Source organism: Colobus angolensis, unplaced genomic scaffold (assembly GCF_000951035.1).
Source record: "Colobus angolensis palliatus isolate OR3802 unplaced genomic scaffold, Cang.pa_1.0 Scaffold100, whole genome shotgun sequence".
In the NCBI taxonomy this organism is placed as follows: Eukaryota; Metazoa; Chordata; class Mammalia; order Primates; family Cercopithecidae; genus Colobus; species Colobus angolensis.
In genome coordinates this window covers 7,790,237-7,810,845 of record NW_012110920.1, presented here as the reverse complement: position 1 = coordinate 7,810,845, position 20,609 = coordinate 7,790,237, and the positions used below count along the sequence as shown (strand labels likewise).

Genomic DNA, 20,609 nt, shown 5'->3' with positions numbered 1-20,609 from the left:
GGGGTTTTGGTGTGGGTGTCCTTTCTGTTTGTTAGTTTTCCTTCTAACAGTCAGGACCCTCAGCTGTAGGTCTGTTGGAGTTTGCTTGAGGTCCATTCCAGACCCTGTTTGCATTGGGTATCAGCAGCGAAGGCTGCAGAAGATAGAATATTGCTGAACAGCGAGTGTTGCTATCCGATTCTTGCTCTGGAAGTTTCGTTTCAGGGGTGTACCCCCCACCGTGTGAGGTGTGAGGTGTCGGTCTGCACCTAGTGGGGGATGTCTCCCAGTTAGGCTACTCAGGACCCACTTGAGCAGGCAGTCTGTCCATTCTCAGATCTCAACCTCCGTGTTGGGAGATCCACTGCTCTCTTCAAAGTTGTCAGACAGAGGCATTTACCTCTGCCAAGGTTTCTGCTGCTTTTTGTTTAGCTATGCCCTGTCCCCAGAGGCGGAGTCTACAGAGGCAGGCCGGCCTCACTGAGCTGTGTTGGGCTCCACCCAATTGGAGCTTCCTGGTAGCTTTGTTTACCTACGGAAGCCTCAGCAGTGGTGGGTGCCCCTCCCCCAGCCTCACTGCCACCTTGCAGTTAGATCTCAGACTGCTGTGCTAGCCATGAGGGAGGCTCCGTGAGCATGGGACCCTCTGGGCCAGTTGTGGGATCTAATTTCCTGATGTGCCGTTTGCTAAGACCCTTGGTAAAGCGCAGTATTAGGGTGGGAGTTACCTGGTTTTCCAGGTGTTGTGTGTCTCAATTTCCTTTGGCTAGGAAAAGGAATTCCTTTCCCCCTTGCGCTTCCCAGGTGAGGCGATGCTTCACCCTACTTCAGCTCTCTCTGGTTGGGCTGCACCCGCAGACCATCCCCAACTGTCTGACACGCCCCAGTGAGATGAACCCCATACCTCAGTTGAAAATGCAGAAATCACCCGTCTTCTGTGTCACTCACACTGGGAGCTGGAGGCTGGAGCTGTTCCTATTCGGCCATCTTGGGCACACCCCCCTCTTTGTTTTTTTGAGATGGAGTTTCACTGTTGTTGCCCAGGTTGGAATGCAATGGCACAGTTTTGACTCACTGCAATCTCTGCCTCCTGGGTCCAAGCAATTCTCCTGCCTCAGCCTACTGAGTAGCTGGGATTACAAGTGCTCGCCGCCACACCTGGCTAGTTTTTGCATTTTTAGTAGTGACGGTGTTTCACCACATTGGCCAGCCTGGTCTCAAACTCCTGACCTCAAGTGATCTGCCCACCTCGGCCTCACAAAGTGCTGGGATTACAGGTGTAAGCCACTGCCCCCGGCCAGGGCCGTCATCTTAATCATAAAGGTTCCATCTTTATGACCCAGTTACCATCTACAGATCTCACCTCCAAATACCACTGTATTGGGAGTTAGGGTTTTAGCATATAAATTTGAGGGGGCGGGGACACAAATATTCAGACCATAGCAGGTTGGTATGATTAGCCACATTTTATAGTTGAGTAAACTGAGACTGAGAGAGATTCAATAAGATGCCCAGTGCTGTTCATTTACGTACACATTCAACAACCATTGAGTGCCTGCCATGTACCAGAGACAGTGCTGGGTATGCAGCGGTTCCAAGTACGATGGGTGTTTCCAGGGGGAAACATAGAGTGAAGAGGACATACATAATAGGGAGCTACTCTGCTCAAGGGATCAGAGAGGAGGTTTAGGCATATTTTGAAGGATGAGCAGGCGTCATCCAGGCCAAGGAGTAGAGTGAAGTGTCTGGGACAGTGCTGGAAAAGCCCTGATGTGAGACAGGAGCCAAACTTAGAGGGACTCCAAGACTCCCAATGTGACTGGAGGGCAGGGAGTAGAAGGAGAAGTCCAGCAGGGGCCGGCACGAGCCCTCGATGGGTTGAACCTGGGCTTGCAGCCAGCTTGTCTGGCCCCAAAACTCATATTGAAAGAATAGATGATCAAGTTATTGGAAAACGTGTTGAGGGCAGTACTGGAGAGGAGGAGATTTGGGCATATTCTCTTTTTGTGTTAGTCATGGCTTCACTAACTGAAGAGAGGGCCTGGTATGTGGTATAATCCAGGTGGTCTGAGAACTGAGCCCTTGTCATTGTCTTCCTGAGCTATCTAGTTCAGTGAGTATGCACACATTCTGCTTAGGGCTTGTCTGGAAAGATTAACCCAGCTCCCTTTATCTGTCTTTTAAGCAGTTTTTCTCTTGGGCCAGGAGAGAGGATGCCCCTTCCTCAGAGCCTCTCTCAGCGATGTCAGGTCTCTGCAGCTGCATTTCATCATCCTGATGAAGTGAGTGAAAAAACCCCTCTTGTCCTGAAATGGCATAAGGACAAAGGACTTCCTGATACCCTAGGGAAGAGGAGTAAAGGCAATGGGGTAGGGAGAGGAGGGCAAACTTTACTGTACTCCGTGTTTCTGGCACCTCTCTCAGCCTCCCAGAGAAGCCCCCAACAGAGTAGTGGATCTAAACCTTTAAAGAGCTACTCACTCAACAAGTCGGTGTTTCTCACTCTCAGTGACAGTGTGGAAGGTGCTGAGGTGAGTTTGCTGCCAAATGAGGAAACCAGGCACTTTCCTCCAGGGATTACAAAATATAACTCTCATTTCTACAGGCGAATGAAGGAAAAGATAATTCAAAATATGGGGTGGTTTAGAGGCTTCCAAATGGCTTTTCAGTTTTTTTTGTTTTGTTTGTTTTGTTTTGAGACAGAGTCTCACTCTGTCACCCAGACTGGAGTGCAGTGGCACAGTCTCAGCTCACTGCAACCTCCACCTCCCAGGTTCGCGCCATTCTCCTGCCTCAGCCTCCTGAGTAGCTGGGACTGCAGGCACCCACCACACCTGGCTAATTTTTTTTTTTTCATTTTTAGTAAAGATGGGGTTTCACCCTGTTAGCTAGGATGGTCTTGATCTCCTGACCTCGTGATCCACCCGCCTCGGCCTCCCAAAGTGCTGGGATTACAGGCGTGAGCCACCGCGCCTGGCCATAGCTTTTCAGTTTTGCTAAAGAGGCAGATCTTTGTGCCTTAAGGCGTTGCTCATGCTGATCCCTCTGCCTGGAATCATCTCCATGCTTCAGCTTTTTGCTGCTGAACTTGAACTCATCCTTCAGGTTGCGGCTCAGACATCAAATCTTGGAAGACTTCCCTGATCCCCTGAACTTGAGCTGGATACCCCTCCTGGACTCTCCCTTGTTATAGGCCCTAACACATTACAGTCACCTGCATCTCCTTCCCTCACTGTATCTGCTGTTCTGCTGTTACACCTCAGCCCCTAGAACAGTGCCTGGCAAAAGTTGCATGAATGACTGAATGAATTTGTTTAAATTGGTTTGGGTCTAGAAATAATGATCTCAATAGCAGATAGTGAGTTTAATATTAGAATTATATTTTGTGGAGTACATTATAACACTGTGAGATTGTCCTTAAAAGAGCCTATATAATAGGGAATAGTGAAGACAAGCAGCCAGAAATTTCATTTTTTTCTGATCTCCCAGGTCTGCCAAGCTCACTCAGAGCCTGTCTTTGAATAAACAGCCCCTTCTCTCGAGGGTTCCAAGACTTAGTTGTAAAGTTCAGATCAGAATTGTTTCCCTGCAACTCTTTAACCTCAGGAAGACTATTGATCCTTCCAGGGTCCCAGAGTTCCAGCATCTCTTGAATTCACCCTGGTAATCCCATTTCACCCCACTCACCCGCCTTCAGCTTCCTCAAGTGGCTGGCTGTTCTAGCCTTTGCCCTTCATTCAACCAAATTGCCTGCAGGGACTTGGTTTTCTTCTGTGCTGGCCCTGTGCCACCTCAGCCCTGTGTCCCACTTCCCAGCTATGTTTTGTGGATGTTCTTCAGTCCTATGTTGGTACCCCAGAGGGCTGTTTAGAGTCCACTGCAGAATTGGAGGTTCAGTAAAGACAGCTGCATATAATTGAGGGGAGGAGGAGGAGGAGGATTAATTATTACTAAGATGTTTGCCTGGAGTTTTAATTAGCCTGCCTTTCCTTACTTCCCTCTTTTTTTCCCCCCAGCTCAGAATGTCCTCTTAGAATGTTAGTATTTTAGAGACTTGGAACATTAGGTTTTAACATTCTGCACCCAGAGCCTCAGTGTAATAAATAAATCAATAGGCTGATTGCCTCCAGTAGCTTGATTGCTGAGTGCATTGGGGTACCTTTTGTTCTTGAGTGAATGATCATTTCATACACTGGCAAATGAAAAACAAATGTGGGTGTAGTGCTTGTCCGGGCTTCTGATTTGCAACCCTGACCTGGGAACTCATTATTTCCAGCATTGTGTGTAACTTATGAGCAGCTTGCCAAATGTTCTGTCTCCTTCCCCTTGACAGTTCTCCCAAGTTATGTGTGTCATAAAAACATTTTGCATTTGCCAGAATAGTCCTGAGTTTGTTTTGGATCTGACAGGTCCTCTGATATTACATTCTTAAATCTCACTAACAGATAATTTATACCAAAACTACTGCCTTGACAGGAAGTAAAGTTATATGATTTTCAATTTGGGTTGAAAATCAACTCAAGTTATGACAATACTGAGACTCTTAGACCCTACAGATTAATCATGATTATCTTACCGTGAAATACTTTTTGTAGTAGGAACTACCCTCCATTTATTTTTTCTGTCAAAACCTGTGATTGGAAAATGTTTCATAATGGGAATATTGTCATTTCTACAGATGCATTTATTTCATGGTGTATTTCAACCACAATATGGTTGCCCCTTGTTTTATGCAATAGGTATGCCCCTGAAGAGTTGCTTATAAACTGAATTTTTATAGATATATTTATAATTACATGCACATGCAGTGCTACTATTTTACCTAATAGTTTCTTTTGTAGTTTCTTTTGTAATTACAAAAATGACTCCCAAATTCACCTGAGAAGTATAACACTCATGTATTGGGTCTTGTTTAGATGAAGTAATCTTAATACAAATCAGGCAAGATTATCAACTAGCTTCTACTCTCAATAGTGCTGGCTTGTAACACATTTCATCCCAATAGGAGACTGCAGGTTTTATACATTCTACATTTTCTCACAGGTATTCAAACGCTTCCAGAGGAAAATCTGCCCCTCTTAGAGCCACCTCTTGCTCTGTCTTGTATAGTTCTTTCAGGGAAGGAAGAGGGGGATGCCAGCTCAGAGTTGGGATGATTCGTGATGTTCTGCTGGAATATTACATAACCTAGCAGGTAATTTTTTTTGAGACAGGACAAAAAATTTTTTTTGAGACAGCCTTGCTCTGTAGCCCAGGCTGGAGTGCCCGATTATAGCTCACTGCAGTCTCAAACTCCTGGACTCCTGGGTTCAAGCAATCCTCCATCTCGTGAGTAGTTGGAACTACAGGTGCATGCCACCATGCCCAGCTATTTTTCATTTTTTTGCAAAGGCAATGTCTTGCTTTGTTGCCCAGGCTGGTCTCAAGCTCCATGATTCTGTGTATTCTGGCTCTCTATTGCTGTGTAGCAAACCACTCCTACATTTAGTGGCTTAAGAAACTTATTATTGTCTTTTCCATTCTGTGGGTTGTTTAGCTCAGCTGGTTGGTTGTCACTTGCACTTCCCACATGTGGGTGCAGTCAGGCATTGACTGGGGCTGTAGTCATCTGAAGGCTGGACTGAGCAGGACAACTAAGATGGCTTCTTGACATGACTGGCAGTTGAGAGCTCAGCTGGGCTGTGGGCCCCAGCACATACATGTGACCCCTTGTGTGGCTTGTGCTTCTCACTTGTTGATTGGGTTCCAAGAGGGACAGTCCCAAGAATGAGTGTTCTCAGAGATCCAGGCGGAGGCTGCAAGGCTTCTTATGACCTTGACTCAAAATCCCAGAACATCGCTTCTTCCACATTCTATTGGTTGAGGCCATTGAGTGACTAAGCCCAGCCCAGATTCAAGGGGAGGGAATTAGACTTCACCTCTTGATGTGAGTTGCAGCATGTGTGTACTGCAGGGAAAATAATGGGTAGGGCCTATTTTTAACTACCTGCCATAATGTCCTGGAGGAAGGACATTCTCTTGAGGAACAAGATGACACAAATATGAAGGGTGCATAAGCCATTGTGGGCAGTGTAGGGAGGTTATAGAATGCTTAATACATATAATATTTACAAATGAATTGGCCAGCCTTGTTGGTTAGAACTGAGTACTGGGGAGTACACAATAAATGAGCCTATTTCTGTGGAAGCCAGTTAGCATCCTACAGAGAGAAACATTCTCCTTTACTGACCCCAGCCCTAAATGAGCCACCTATGTTACAGATGTTTGAAAAAAGAACTTAGTTAGAGAATCTAAGTAGCACAGTTTTAAAGACATATTTGCCTAGAAGCTACCCCAAGTATGTATCCTATTCACATTGACTCAGTAAAACCATCTTCGTAAATTAGAACCACAAACACATAGAGAACTGTGAAGTAATATGTCTGGTATAAATGTTTTTCAGCTCACATTTTGGAGGTGCTTAGGGAAGGCTGTGCCCACAGATATCTTACATACTTAGAATGGACACTTTTTGATGTTTGAGGTAAAGTCAAGTTCTATCCATGTACTTGAAAGTATAATTACCTCCTTAGCTTTAATCAGGAAAACAGCTGGCCTGTTAAACACACTGAGCTACAGGTCCTTTGATTTCAGCTGTGGAGCTTGGCCGATCTGGATGCACAGGCTGACAACTCCCTTGAATACATTACTTTTCACCCTTGGTAGCATTTTTCCCTTCCTCCTGCATACTCCTCGTTGGCTCCCTGGGGATTCAAATTTGTGTTTATCGTGCTGAAAATTTAGAGGCAAGATAAACAACATTTTAAACTATTTATAACCAGAGGCTATGCCAGAAATGAATTAGGCTTTGCATTTGACATATGTTAAAATGTTGCTTGCTGGCAAAGGTAGGAAGAATATCCCTAGGTATGAAAAGCAGATGGTTAAAGACGACTGATAAAGCTTTGACCCAGAATATGGCTATATGGGATTAGTACTTGTCTTAATTTGGGCTTCTATAACAAAATACCATAGACTGGGTAACTTATAAACAACAGAAATTTATTTCTCTCAGTTCTGGAAGCTGGAAGTCTGAGACCAGGGGCCGGCATTGTCAGATTCTGGTGAGGGCCCCCTTCTGGCTTGCAGACTGCCTACTTCTCATTGTATCCTCACATGATAGAAAGAGCACAGGAGAGGTCTTAGGAGTCCCCTTTTATAAGGACATTAATCCCATTTATGACACGCTCCACCCCCATGACTTAATTACCTCCCAAAGGCTTCACTTCCTGATATCATTGCACTGAGGGTTAGGATTTTAACATATGAATTAAGAGGGAAGGGCACACACATTCAGTCCATAGCATTATTCTATTGACTTATTACATGTATTCTTGTGGAATGCTAGGGATAGAGAGGATCCCGGAGATGCCATTTATATAGGGCCCATATTTTTATACCACCAGGAGGACATTTAGCAAGGGTAAGGAACATGCTCTGGAAGGAGGTATGGGAGAGAGGATGAGAAAGAGGCACTATACAAACATAAACCTTAGGGTGGTGGACACACTGTGGTAAGGAAAGAACTCTGTCTGACTTCTTCCATGTGGATCATCCCAGAGAGAGACCTCTCTTGCTCATTAGATTTCTGATGAAGAGTCCACATGCTCCATTAAATATTCACCTCTCAGTCACACTAGTATAGACCCACCACAGTCTACCTCCGTTCTTTCCTTCTGCCTATAAATATTGGTTGAGCTCCTACCATGTGCAGGCACTGTGTTATGTGGATGAATAAGACACATGAGCTATCAAGTTGAAAGACATGCAATAAGCCAGTGAACAAGTAATATAATGAAAGATTACGATTAGTGTTATGGGGGAGAAAAGGGGTGTGATACAGAATAATGGGCATGTGTGTCCTGTTTTGGATAGGATGATCAAGATAACCCTTCGAGGAGGTGACATAAATGATTTTGAAGTGATTAAACTTTGGCATGTGTTAACTGCTACTTAAACATTTCTTAAACTGCACGTTGTTAAGGTTCACGTTAAAATAGTGTTTGCCTTTTCTGAGCCCAATCTGCAGAATGCTGAATGGACAGCAATTCTGGGGAATAGAGGGAAGCCAGCTGGATGGGCAGACCTCTCCTGGCCAACATGTTCCTCATGACCACCTTCTCCCCTTAGGAAAAGGAGACGTGTTTGGAGATGTGTTCTGGAAGGAAGCCACCCTTGCCCAGTCCTGTGCCAATGTGAGGGCCTTGACCTACTGTGATCTGCATGTGATCAAACGGGATGCCCTGCAGAAAGTGCTGGAATTCTACACGGCCTTCTCCCATTCCTTCTCCCGGAACCTGATTCTGACATACAACCTGAGGAAGAGGGTGAGCTAAAAGTTTCAGTTATTTTCTACAAAGAACAGTCCCTGTGCACTTTGGATAATCACTGTGACCGGAAAAGTCCCTTTGCTGTTTATTTAAGTAGAGTAATAAAAGTAGAGTAATTAAGTAGAGTAACCTCTTTAGTAACCTAAAGAGGTTCTGTTTGTTGTTTGCTCTGCGGGGCTTTTGCTATAAAATGGAGGAGAGAGGGGATGTTGCTAGATTAGAAGATGGATCCATTTTGGTGCAGAAGGGATTTATTCATGTGTGTGCTGGGGGCAGGGATGTGGCTTTTTTTGTTTCCCTCATCAATATCTAGACCTCCTAGCATTTTGAAAAGATGAGTAAAGCATGAGGAGGTTGCTAGTCAGCAAAATGGCTCTGTGGGGCCACTTAATTACTGCAAACTGAATTATCTGTGGTGACTGGGATTTGCTGAGTAGTGTGAAGCCATTAGCCTGTCAGCTAGTAATGATAATTTTTTAAAAGATATGAAAATGACTTAGTTGGGTCCAGAGAATAAGAGAGACATGGCATTTGTTTGTCTAGAGAATATTTTGCATGCAACTGCCAACTAAACTGGTTGAGGAATGATTGGTGGTTTAAGAACCAGAAGATTTTTCACCTGAAGTTGTTTCTTCCACTCTCAAATCATCAGAACTGCTCCATCTGTCTCTGTGAGGATTAAAGTATTGGTCTCATACTTTTGGGGTTTTTACGATGGATTTTCTTGCACTTCATCTCTCTAACTCTTTTGGTTAAAACAATAATAAGATAGCTCTGCACCTGGAGAAATCATATGGAAAGGTTGTCATAGGAATCTTTCCTAAAATGACTTCATGATCTTTTCCCCAACCTGCTTCTTGTCTCATGGTTCCTATTTACATTGTCTCATTTGTCCTGAGAAACCCTGACATCAACGTTGATGCTGCTTTTCCCTCTCTGAAGCCTCGTGTTACTCATCAGATCCTGTTGGTTCTATCTAAGCTCTCAAATCTAAGTCAGTACTTTGCCTTCATCCTCAAGGCCTCCACAGAATTCTCAGGACACAAAGCTCTTCATTAAAAAACTTCCTCACGCCCTATCTGGATCATGCAATGGGCTCCAAATTCACCTTCCTGCCTCATGTCTGCCCTCAGTGGAGTGCTTCCTTCTTATGGCTGCTTGACTAACCTTAAAAATCTGATCTGTCACTCTCCCACCTGACGAAAGGATAATATCTGTACCTTTCAGCATGGTGTATGTGGTTGTCCACATCTGGCCCAAACTTAACCCCTGAGCCCTGACCTCAACCACTTCTCTCTATGCCCACCCTTCCCACCCTGAATTGCCACCATGAGAATTCCACACAGTTCTCCAAGCACACAACACCCCTTCACAGTACTGTGTCTCTGCCTGCTGCTTTCCCAACCTGGAATTCTTTTCTATATGTGACAAACCCCTGTTAGTCCTAAAAACTGCTGAAATGTTTACTTTTTTATTCATCAAACCCAGTATTGTACCAACTGAACTAGACTAGACTTGTAAAACCCAATGATACTCAGTTCCCTATCTCCAGGAACCTAAAGTCTAACAGAAAAGTTAACACAAGAAAGATAATTGCGTAGAAGATGGTAAGTACAGTGATTGTGATTTGAACAAGGTATTATGGGAGCATAAAGGAGGCGGACAGCTAAAGGGAGTCAAGGATTAACTGTCAGGGGTGATACCTGAGCTGAGTCCAAAAAACGAGTTTGCCAAACAGAAGGGACCGATGATCTACTGGGAGGGGCAATTTGCACAAAGTCTGGAGAAAGGAAACAACTCTTTGTCGTCTAAGTCCTTTGTACAAGGTTCCAATGCCTGTCACTGGGCTACCCCAGCAATATTCCTCAACCTGTTTTAAATCCCTTGGACTATCTTGTGGGTCCCTGCACAGAGACCTGTGAAGGCAAGGGCTTGGTGCCTTAGTATCCTCAGTGCATAACCAAGTGTGGGGAGCCTAGAATTAATAAAAGTTTGAGGATGGCAAGGAGAAACAGATGGGATCTCTGGGCCTCAACTTCCACATTATAAAATGCAAGATTGTGGCGAGATGGTTTTTATAGTTCTGTGATTTGAAACCCGGCCATTTAAATTCTAGTGGAGGGTGGGTGGTGGTGGAGAAATGTGCATCCAACGTTCTTCCTGGTTGATCTGTTGGTTGGGAACATAGGATGCTTGCTGGTGATACATTTAGCCAAGTGGATTCTCTTATAGTCTATTTTTTGATGTATTCCTTCTTTCTGTGAAAGCAAGTTGATTATAATCAGCTTTCAGTGTTGCTGATAATATAGGTTGAAAAAATACGCAGTTTGGGTTATTTGGAGGAGTAATCTTCTTGGAATAATTGTGGCTCAAGTCAATCTGTCTTTAAAAAAAACACAAGAATGACAACAAAAACAGTGACACCTCAGTGGTCAGATTTTTTCTATAAGTACAGAGTGATAGCTCTGCAGAGGAGAAGACTCAGGGGCTACATTTTTGAAGGGCTGTTGTGGAGGAGTTTTTATAGCCACAGGGTACAGAGGAAGAACCAAAATTATAGACAGATTTTGGCACAGTATAAAAAGTCTTTTGAAAAAAAATCAGAACTCCCAAAAAAATGAAATAGGCTGCTTTGAGTGTATCAAGTTCGTTATTATGAGGGTACTTAGGCATCTCATAGGTACCCATACTCAGAAACATTGTGGAAGGGACTTACGCAACTGTTGGAGAGTCAGACTAACTGACCTTCAAATTTCCTTCCAGCTCTGAGTGACTACGTATGAGTCTGGTATGGATCCAAAGGAATTTTAGTGAAAGCCTTTTTGTAAAGAGGTAGCCATTCTTTTTTGGGGGGGGGGGGAAGAGGCTTGTCATTTTGGTATTGCCCATTGTAGTCTCTTGTTGTGTCCTTCTGAGAATTAATTTGTAGTTACGTAGGGCATGGAAGACAAGAACATTACATGCATGAATTATTCTTGTAGCTATTTTTTTTCCTGGTAAAGTGAAGTGTATTGTTGTAGCTCTTTCTATCTTGGCAAAATTAAGTGTTTTATTTGCTAAGATTCTTGACAACAGAGTGCCTTTGATGTCTGTCTGGGGAGTTGCTCGATCTTGCAGATCTTCTCCAATGTGCAGTAAAGACTCTGAGCTGGAAGATGACTTGGTAACCATTCAGTCTCTTCCCTACTTCCCTAACATTCTCCTTTCACGTTTTATAGAAAGGTCACAGAGCTGGGTTGATAATGAAAGAATTGGAGCCAGAAGTGACACCTTGATTAAAGTCTTCCTGATCACAGCTTCCTGTCCTACTCTAGCCTCTGTATTCTAAGCCACATCCCTTTTCCCCTAAATCCAAGGGTATGAACATCACCTAGCTCTCAGCTCTACTCTTGGAACCCAACTCAGAAAGAAACTGATTTCCTCCATTTCCTCCAAAGCCACATGAGGGCACAGACAAGGATGAAAGAGGCAGAACCTGGAGGCAAATCCAGCATTTTGACCTTTAGTTTTTCTTGCTTGTGAGGTCTGAGCCAGGTGAGACTTTGGTCTGGGTCCTGCTTCTGCCACTTATTGCTTCTATAATTCTTGATAAGCTAAAAAAGTTTCCTTTTCTGTAAAATAGGGATGATGAAAATGTCTAACTTGTAGGGTAGTTGCAAGCATTAAATAAGATAATATTTGCAAAGCTCACATGAGTGCAAAGCTACATAGGACGTGCTCAATTCATTTGTGTGTTATTGTTATTTTGTTCCATCCACTTGATTGATACCCTATTCTTTATTATCCTGTGCCTTTTGAAAAGTAAAAAGAAGGCAGTTCCTCTGCCTTTGTTCACGCAGGGTTATTGCCCTGCCTGCGCAATGTTCTGTGGGGTAGGTGTTATCCGTAGGTTCTCTGCACCTCTTGCAGCAAAGGAGGGATCAGTCACTCTGAGAAGTGGAATCCATTGCTGGTCTTCTGCCTCTTCAGCTCCTGCCAGTGAAGAGGTCAGCAATTGCCCACTGTTTTGACCAGTTCCATTCTTGGAGGGAAAAATCAGGCTATTTTGAGATCTTAGGTCAGTTAACAGGGAGTCTAGAGGGAAGCACAAAACAAAAGCATAGCATTATTGTTTCTTCTGAGGGAGGTGGCTTGTGGCTATTCATAAAAAGAAGGGGAATTAGAGCCTTCCTCATCAAATCCTTGGCTCTCTAGGGTGCCAGGTCTACGTGCATTTTCCTCCAGGCCTGGTTTCATCTTGTATCTGTAATCAGAGCTTTGTAGACTATAAACAGTAAGTTATTACCAACTCCAGATATTGTGCAAGCTACGTCACTGTATCAGTATGTGTATGTCAGCTTATTACATCTTTGGAACAGCCTCATGACATTACCGTATCATTCCCATTTCTCAATTGAATAAACTAGGACCCTGTGAGGAAGAAAACCCCTTTTCCAAGGTTGCCTGTTAATAAGTGGCAGATTCCAAACCTGGCATGAGCTCTTCTGGCTAAGCAGTGTCACATTCTGTGGCAGCCTCAGTGAAGTGTGGCTCTCAGCTCTTCCCATATTGGTATTCTTTGGCTTCTGCATTCTACTCTGTTAACTTTTCAGGGGAGGCTTGGGTTGTCTCCTAAGTATCTTTCTCCAGTGGCCTTTGCCACTGCCAGTACACTCAGAAACATGTATGGTAAAACCACAGTAATACCCCAGGTTGGGAGATGTGACAAATGTCCCCCTCGTAGTGACAGGGACACAGCAGGTAGCTGGGTGTGCTGGGTGTGGGAAGCATGACATGTGACATGTTTCGCTTTGGTTAGGCAGCGGGTAAACCCAGCCATGCTGTTAGTAACTCACTAGAAAGGGCAGTGCTTTGAGTCTAAGGACTAGGTTTGAATACTGATTTGACTGCTGACCAGCTATGTGCCTTTGGGCAAGTTACTTAACTATTCAGAGCCTCAGTTTCATTATCTGTGAGAAGGGGCAGTATAAGTCCTTCCTAGTTAGGTTTTTTACATTTTATGTATTTATTTTAAGTTCTAAAATACATGTGCGGAACGTGCAAGTTTGTTACCTAGGTATATACATGTGCCATGGTGGTTCGCTGCACCTACAACCCATCATCTAGGTTTTAAGCCCCACATGCATTAGGTTTTTGTCCAAATGCTCTCCCTCCCTTTGGCCCCCATCCCCCAATAGGCCCCAGTGTGTGATGTTCCCCTCCCTGTGTCCATGTGTTCTCATTGTTCAACTCCCACTTATGAGTGAGAACATTTGGTGTTTGGTTTTCTCTTCTTGTGTTAGTCTGCTGAGGATGATGGTTTCCAGCTTCATCCATGTCCCTGCAAAGGACACAAACTCATTCTTTTTTATGGCTGCCCTAATTAGGTTTATTGAGAAGTTGACATACGGTAAAACAAACAAAAAGAAAAAGTGACACAGTACCTGTAGGAACCACACAATACATATTTTTCCCTTTCTCCTCCCCACTGCCCATCCACCTCCAGTCTTGGAGGTTCTGAATTCACACTTTGTTGCCCTTGGTTTATAACCAGCCTTATTTCTTTATTCAATGTTTCACTTGGGCTGTACTTTCCTTTCAATCTGAGGTAAGGTTTCACTCCCCAGGTCCTAGGGAATTACATTCTCCTTCTGATCATTAGGACAGTAGAAGCAATGTACCACAATTAAATGATGTACTGCAGACAAGCAATTAGGTAATTAACAGCAGTCAGTGCATGGGATAATTGGCACGTAGGTAATTGGGAGGGCGGTTCTCATTCTGTGTGTAGGGCTTTATTTTTAAAGCCAATATTGTTGTGTATTGAGTTTGTTTTGTGCAGTGTTTGTTTATATTAATTTGTTCCAGGATGAATTTTTTTTTCTTTTAGTTTGTTTAAAGCCCCAACTTAGTTTGGGAGGGAGCTTGGGACTGTAGTTACTGATGTTTTCAAAGCTGGGCCCTCCTAATGCCTGTTTTCTAAAACTGAGGTTGCCATAGTGAACTGTCTTGAATACCATATGTACATTTCTAGCCCACTTTAACCAAAGAGCATTTTATTCTGGAGAAGAGAAGATGAAAGCATTGAATGCTTGGAGAAAGCTCTGCTGATATGTGGCAGTGGAAAGCTTTTCAATTTTCTCCCTGAACAAATTCCTGTGGAAGGTTGGTAAGATGGAAAGAAAGACCATAAAGTTAGGTACTTAAAAATGTCATCCACTTCCGCCCTGAATCATCATAGCCTAAGTTTTAAAAATGATCTCTGCATAGCCCATATTTTCCTTGTCATCCCTCCATATGTGGGCTTCTGTGAAATTAAAATCATCTATTAGTCTGTCAAGCCAAAAAGATAATAAAATCATGGTGTTGGAATTAGGAGTCGGGGGAAGGGGAGAGATGATGTGAGTGACATGACCATAATTCTTTCAGAACAACAAACCGTAAATCAAAATCAATTTCTGTTTTCCTCAAGAGGATCAGTGAGTATGTTAGGGACCTGTGCAGTCTTTCAGGGGTCCTCAGCTGTTCCCCAGTACCCCAAGAAACATTTAGCAGAACCCCATCTTGATGCTGGAGGTGGAATAAAAGTGCTCCATGCTTCATTATGTATGAATTAGCTTAAACTGTAGTCTGTCAGGCTATGTCTGGCTATTTTTAAGGAAGTTTTAGTGAAGTTTAATGAAGTTCTGGAATGAATGTGGGCTTTAAAGCTAGATCTTCACATCCAGGCTCTGCCATTTGCTAGCTGGGGCAGGGGGTCAGGATGGGTGGGCATTGAACAAGTACACCTTGTCGTCTTCCGTGGATCTACACTGCCTACCCCAAATGGTAGTGACGGGAAAGAATGAGAAAGTGCCAGGCACATTGCCTCACATGTGGTAGTATACAGCTGTGTTACTTCCCTTCCATTATTCATAGCAATGGGGGCAGCAGAGCAAAGAAGAATAGGAGCCATAATGGTTTGGCTGGTAGAATAATCATGTGGAGGTACTAGATTGGTGGTTTAAAATGTGGATCCTGCCGTCAGAGTATTTGAGTTCAAATCCTGGCCCTATTTAGTGACCTCAGGCCAGTTACCTAACCTCTCTAGGCCCTACTTTATTCAGGTATGAAATAGAGGCCTCAGCAGCATGCTTTGACATAGCAAATTCTCAATGTTTGTATGGCTATCATTATGATAAAGAAGATGCTGATAATGATAAGGATGATGACAATAAAATCATCAAATGTATTGCTTAGCTTTTCTGGGACTTAGATCCCATTAGGTGCTAAAAGTTTTTTAAAAGAAGTAATAGGCTGAATTTTAACATCTAGAAATCTCCTGAACAGAAAATTCTAAAAATTGAGGCTGCCCCCCTCAAGTAGCCCCAGAGATCCAGGTGGTTCATCAGTGAGGTTTTGTGAAGAATGGCTCTATTGGATTCAAAATGGATCTGATTCCTCCTATAACAGAATGAATGGAGGGAATGGTAGAGTCAGGCGTGGAAGAGAGGGAAAGGAGGAGGAAAGTTGTAATTTATCTTTTAATACTCATCAAGTTACTTGATGTACTGTTACATACAGTGTTTACCACAACTTAGAAAAGATCTGGCCTAGTTTAGAAGAATATAAGGGTAGTGCAGTCTTTTGGAGGAGAGTAGCATCCTTAATAATATTTTCTTAGGTGTATGTAATTGAGGCATAATAAGAGTAGTGCTAATGGATCCTAGATCAGAAGTTCATCCTCAAGTGAGCAAGTCAGGTTCTTCATGTCTTAGATGTTTAACCCAAGATTTCTCATTCATGTGTTCCCTAAAATTTTGAATTATATCTGTAAGTATTATCTATTATGAAATACCTGTTAAAATCCACCAGAGCTAGTGTTTTACAGAGCACATTTAGGAAGCATGGTCTAGATGTTCTTTAGTATCTCTTCCAGCTCAAATGATCACTGACCTCTGGAGCAAACAGGTCTTGCCTCTGAAACATCAAGAAGCCAAAATATACTCTAGCAGTGGGAATCTCTGTCACCTGGTCCTCAGTAAAGTCCCAAGCAGAGATTACTGGCAGGGTCTCCCCGATTTCTAAACATCTTCCTCAACTCAGCTCCCCTCCCACCTCTTACAGATGCCCAGTGGCCCACTTATTTTCTAGTGAATAGCCAGTCATATTTTCAAAGTGCGTTTCGCTTGTGCTAATGTTAGAAGGCTGTCAAAGGATGTTTTCTAACTAGCTTCAAAGTTCCTCCTTGCAAGTTACTTTCTCATTCTTTCTCTGGCCCAGTCAAATTTCACATTTCTAACTCATCTGCCATGTTGTTTGGGCTTCCTTTTTCCTATTTAAGTGTTCCTTCTACTCTTAAAAATGTGCCCTGTGGTTTTGAGCATGTCCTTATAAATTTTGACAGTAAGTTATGGAGGTTTTTATTGTAGCCTTTGCTTTTGGTAAGCAGAGTCAGGATTTGAACCCAGGCTGCCTCTCCTCTGATAACAATAATTACCTTATAAGATGTTAGATTAATAAAAAGAAATGTTAGTTCTCCTCCATTTCCAAGGGGGATTTGAATACCTGCATATGAGCTCACATATAGAATCTATCCCAGACCAAATGTCCATGCAGACCGTATCTGGTATATGTCAGAGGTCCACGCTGTTTTGGTTTATCTCTTTGCAAACCTTGTTGTTGGCAGTTTACTTCTTACTAATGTCACTTAATGGTCCTTACCCTGCCTGTGCTTAGATTTCTAGATTGAAATTTTGAATTCATAATGGGACCCTGCTCCATATAGCTTCTCTTTAATCTCTCTAGTCTAGATGAAGCCCCTTGTCTTTTAATTCAATTAGCAACAATCACCTCTTTGTAGTTCTCACTGTCTTTCCAGTTAACTTTTTTTTTCCCGAGATGGAATCTCGCTCTTGTTGCCCAGGCTGGAGTGCAATGGCGTGATCTTGGCTTACTGCAACCTCTGCCTCCCGGTTTCAAGTGATTCTCCCAACTCAGTCTTCTGAGTAGCTGGAATTATAGGCATGCGCCACTGTGCTTGGCTAATTTTGTATTTTTAGTAGAGACGGGGTTTCTCCATGTTGGCCAGGCTGGTCTGAAACTCCTGACCTCAGGTGTTCCACCTTCCTCGGCCTCCCAAAGTGCTGGGATTACAGACATGAGCCACCCTACCCAGCCACACTTCTCTGTCTTGATCAGCTTTTTTAGAGCTTGGTACAAAGCAAATGTTCAATAATTGAATGAGTCAGTCAGTCAACCAACCAACCAACCATCCAACCAACCAACAAAAATATACAAATCTGCCAACCAATACTGGGCATATCCCTCCATCTTATTACTGCTATATATTCTTTTGTTCTTCTTCTTTTCTGAGACAGAGTCTCCCTCTGTCGCCCAGGCTGGAGTGCAGTGGCGCAATCTTGGCTCACTGCAACCTCCACCTCCTGGTTTCAAGCAATTCTCCTGCCTCAGCCTCCCGAGTAGCTGGGATTACAGGTGCCCACCACCATGCCCGGCTAATTTTTTGTATTTTTAGTGGAGACAGGGTTTCACCATCTTGGCCAGGCTGGTCTTGAACTCCTGACCTCAAGTGATCCACCCACTTCGACCTCCCAAAGTCCTGGGATTACAGGCATGAGCCATCACAGCTGGCCTATTGCTGTATATTCTTAAAACCTTGGCTAAAAGATGGTATCTGCAGAGACATCTTTCCTTCTTTGTCCCTCTGAAGTTTTTCCTATATATTTCATAGCCCATTCCCCTTTTTTTCTCTCCCCCAGGCCCTGATTGTAGAGGTCTCTCAGCCTCTGCAGATACCACTGGTGCCAGCATAAAATATAATAACCATCCCAATTTATTGTCTCATCTGCCAAGTATGTGCTAACGCCTTTACATGTATCCCACTTAGGTACTGAGGCCAAGATAGGTTAAATAATTTGCCCCTGATCCATTAAGCTAATTGGAGTTAGAATTGCAGCTCAAGCCTGGCAGTCATCAAGCCCATACTCTTTTTGCCGTTGTTTGTTTTATTAAATTTTAGAATCTGGGGGTATGTGTGCAGGTTTGTTACATGGGTATGTTACATGATGCTGAGGTTTTGGTTTCTGGTGATCCCACTATCCAAGTAGTGAACATAGTACCCAGTGGTAGATAGTTTTTTAACCCTTTCACCCACCACCATTACCCCCTGCCCAGTTTTGGACCCTTCTGTATCCCCACCCCCAGTTTTGGAATCCCAAGTATTTATTGTTCCCATCTTTGTGTCCATGTGTACTCAATGTTGAGCTACTACTTATTAGTGAGAACATGTGGTATATAGTTTTCTGTTTGTGCATTAATTCACTTAGGATCATGGACTTCAGCTGCATTCATGTTGCTGCAAAGGCCATGATTTTGTTCTTTTTAATGGCTCTGTAGTATTCCATGGTGTATATGTACCATAGTTTCTTTATCCAATCTACTGCTGATGGGCACCTGGGTTGATTCCATGTCTTTGCTATTGTGAATGGTGCTGTGAGTGCAGGTGTCTTTTTTTGGTAGAACAATTTATTTTCCTTTGGATTTATAACCAGTAAAGGGATTTCTGGGTGGAATGATAATTCTATTTTTAGTTCTTTGAGAATCTCCAAGCTGTTTTCCTCAGGGGCTAAACTAATTGGCATTCCCGCCAACAGTGTGTAAGCGTTCCCTTTTCTCCCCAACCTCACCATCTGTTATTTTGTGACTTTTTTTTAACAATAACCATACTGACTGGTGTGAGATGGTATTTCTTTGTGGTTTTGGTTTGCATTTCTTTGATGATTAGTGATGTTGAACATTTTTTCATATTTCTTGGCCACTTGGATGTCTTCCTTTGAGAAGCATCTGTTCATGTCCTTTGCCCACTTTTTAATGAAGTTATTTGCTTTTTGCTTGTTGATAAAGTTCCTCATAGATTCTGGATATTAGTTCTTTGTCAGATGCATAGTTTGCAAATATTTTCTCCCATCCAGTAGGTTGTCTGTTTACACTGTTCATAGTTTCTTTTGCTGTGCAGAAACTCTTTCATTTAATTAGACCCCAATTGTCAATTTTTGTTTTTGTTGCATTTGCTTTTGAGGGCTTAGCATAAATTATTTGCCTAGGTCAATATCTAAGAGGGTATTTTCTAGATTTTCTTCTAGGATTTTTACAGTTTAAGGTCTTACATTTAAATCTTTAATTCATCTTGAGTTATTTTTTGTATATGGTGAGAGGTAGGGGTCCAGTTTCATTCTCCTGCATATAGTTAGCCAATTTTCTCATATCGTTTATTAAGTAGGGTATTCTTTCCCTATTGTTTGTTTTTGTTGACTTTGTCAAAGACCAGTTAGTTTTAGGTGTGTGGCTTCATTTCAAAGTTTCTATTCTGTTCCATTGGTGTATTTATCTGTTTTTGTACCAGTACCATGCTGTTTTGGTTACTGTAACCTTGTAGTGTACTTTGAAGTTGGATAATGTGATTGCCTCCAGATTTATTCTTTTTGTGCAGGATTGCCTTGGCTATTTGGGCTGTTTTTTTGGTTCCATATGAATTTTAGAGCAGTTTTTTCTAATTCTGTGAGAAAAAAAAAAATGACATTGGTAACTTGATAGGAATAGTGTTGAATCTGTATATTGCCTTGAGAAGGATGCACATTTTAATGATACTGATTCTTCCAGTTCATAAGCATGGAATGCTTTTCTGTTTATGTTGTCTATGATTTATTTAAGTAGTATTTAATAGTTCTTCTCGTAGAGATCTTTTACCTGCTTGGTTAGATGTATTCCTAAGTATTTTATTTTTGTGTGTGTGGCTACTGTAAATGAAATTGCATTCTTGATTTGGCTCTAAGTTTGCACATTATTGGTGTATAGAAATGTTACTGATTTTTGTATGTTGATTTTGTATCCTGAGACTTTCCTGAAGTCATCAAATCTAGGAGACTTTTGGTCTTTAGGGTTTTTTAGATATAGAATAATATCATCAGCAAAGAGATAGTTTGACTTCTTCCTTTCCTATTTGGATACCCTTTGTTTCTTTCTCTTGTCTGATTACTTTGATTAGAACTTCCATTACTATATTGAATAGGAGTGATGAGAGTGAACATCTTTGTTTTGTTCTAGTTCTTAGGGGGAGTGTTTCCACCTCTTGTCCATTCAGTAGGATGTTGGCTGTGTGTCTGTCATAGATGGCTTTTATTATTTTGAGGTGTGTTCCTTCAATTCCCAGTTTGTTGAGGGTTTTCATTATAAAGAGGTTTTGGATTGTATTGACTACTTTTTCTGCATCTATTGAGATGA

The 20,609-nt window shown here is 42.6% G+C and overlaps 1 protein-coding gene across 2 annotated transcripts in view; it reads left to right on the top strand.

The window, feature by feature from the left end:
* Positions 1-20,609, top strand: part of KCNH1 (potassium channel, voltage gated eag related subfamily H, member 1) — a 457,455-nt gene that overhangs the window by 346,459 nt on the left and 90,387 nt on the right. For both annotated transcript variants that reach the window (XM_011938344.1, XM_011938336.1), the window contains exon 10: positions 8,149-8,345. In XM_011938344.1, coding sequence (XP_011793734.1) covers positions 8,149-8,345 — 197 coding nt within the window. The remainder of the gene's footprint in view (positions 1-8,148; positions 8,346-20,609) is intronic.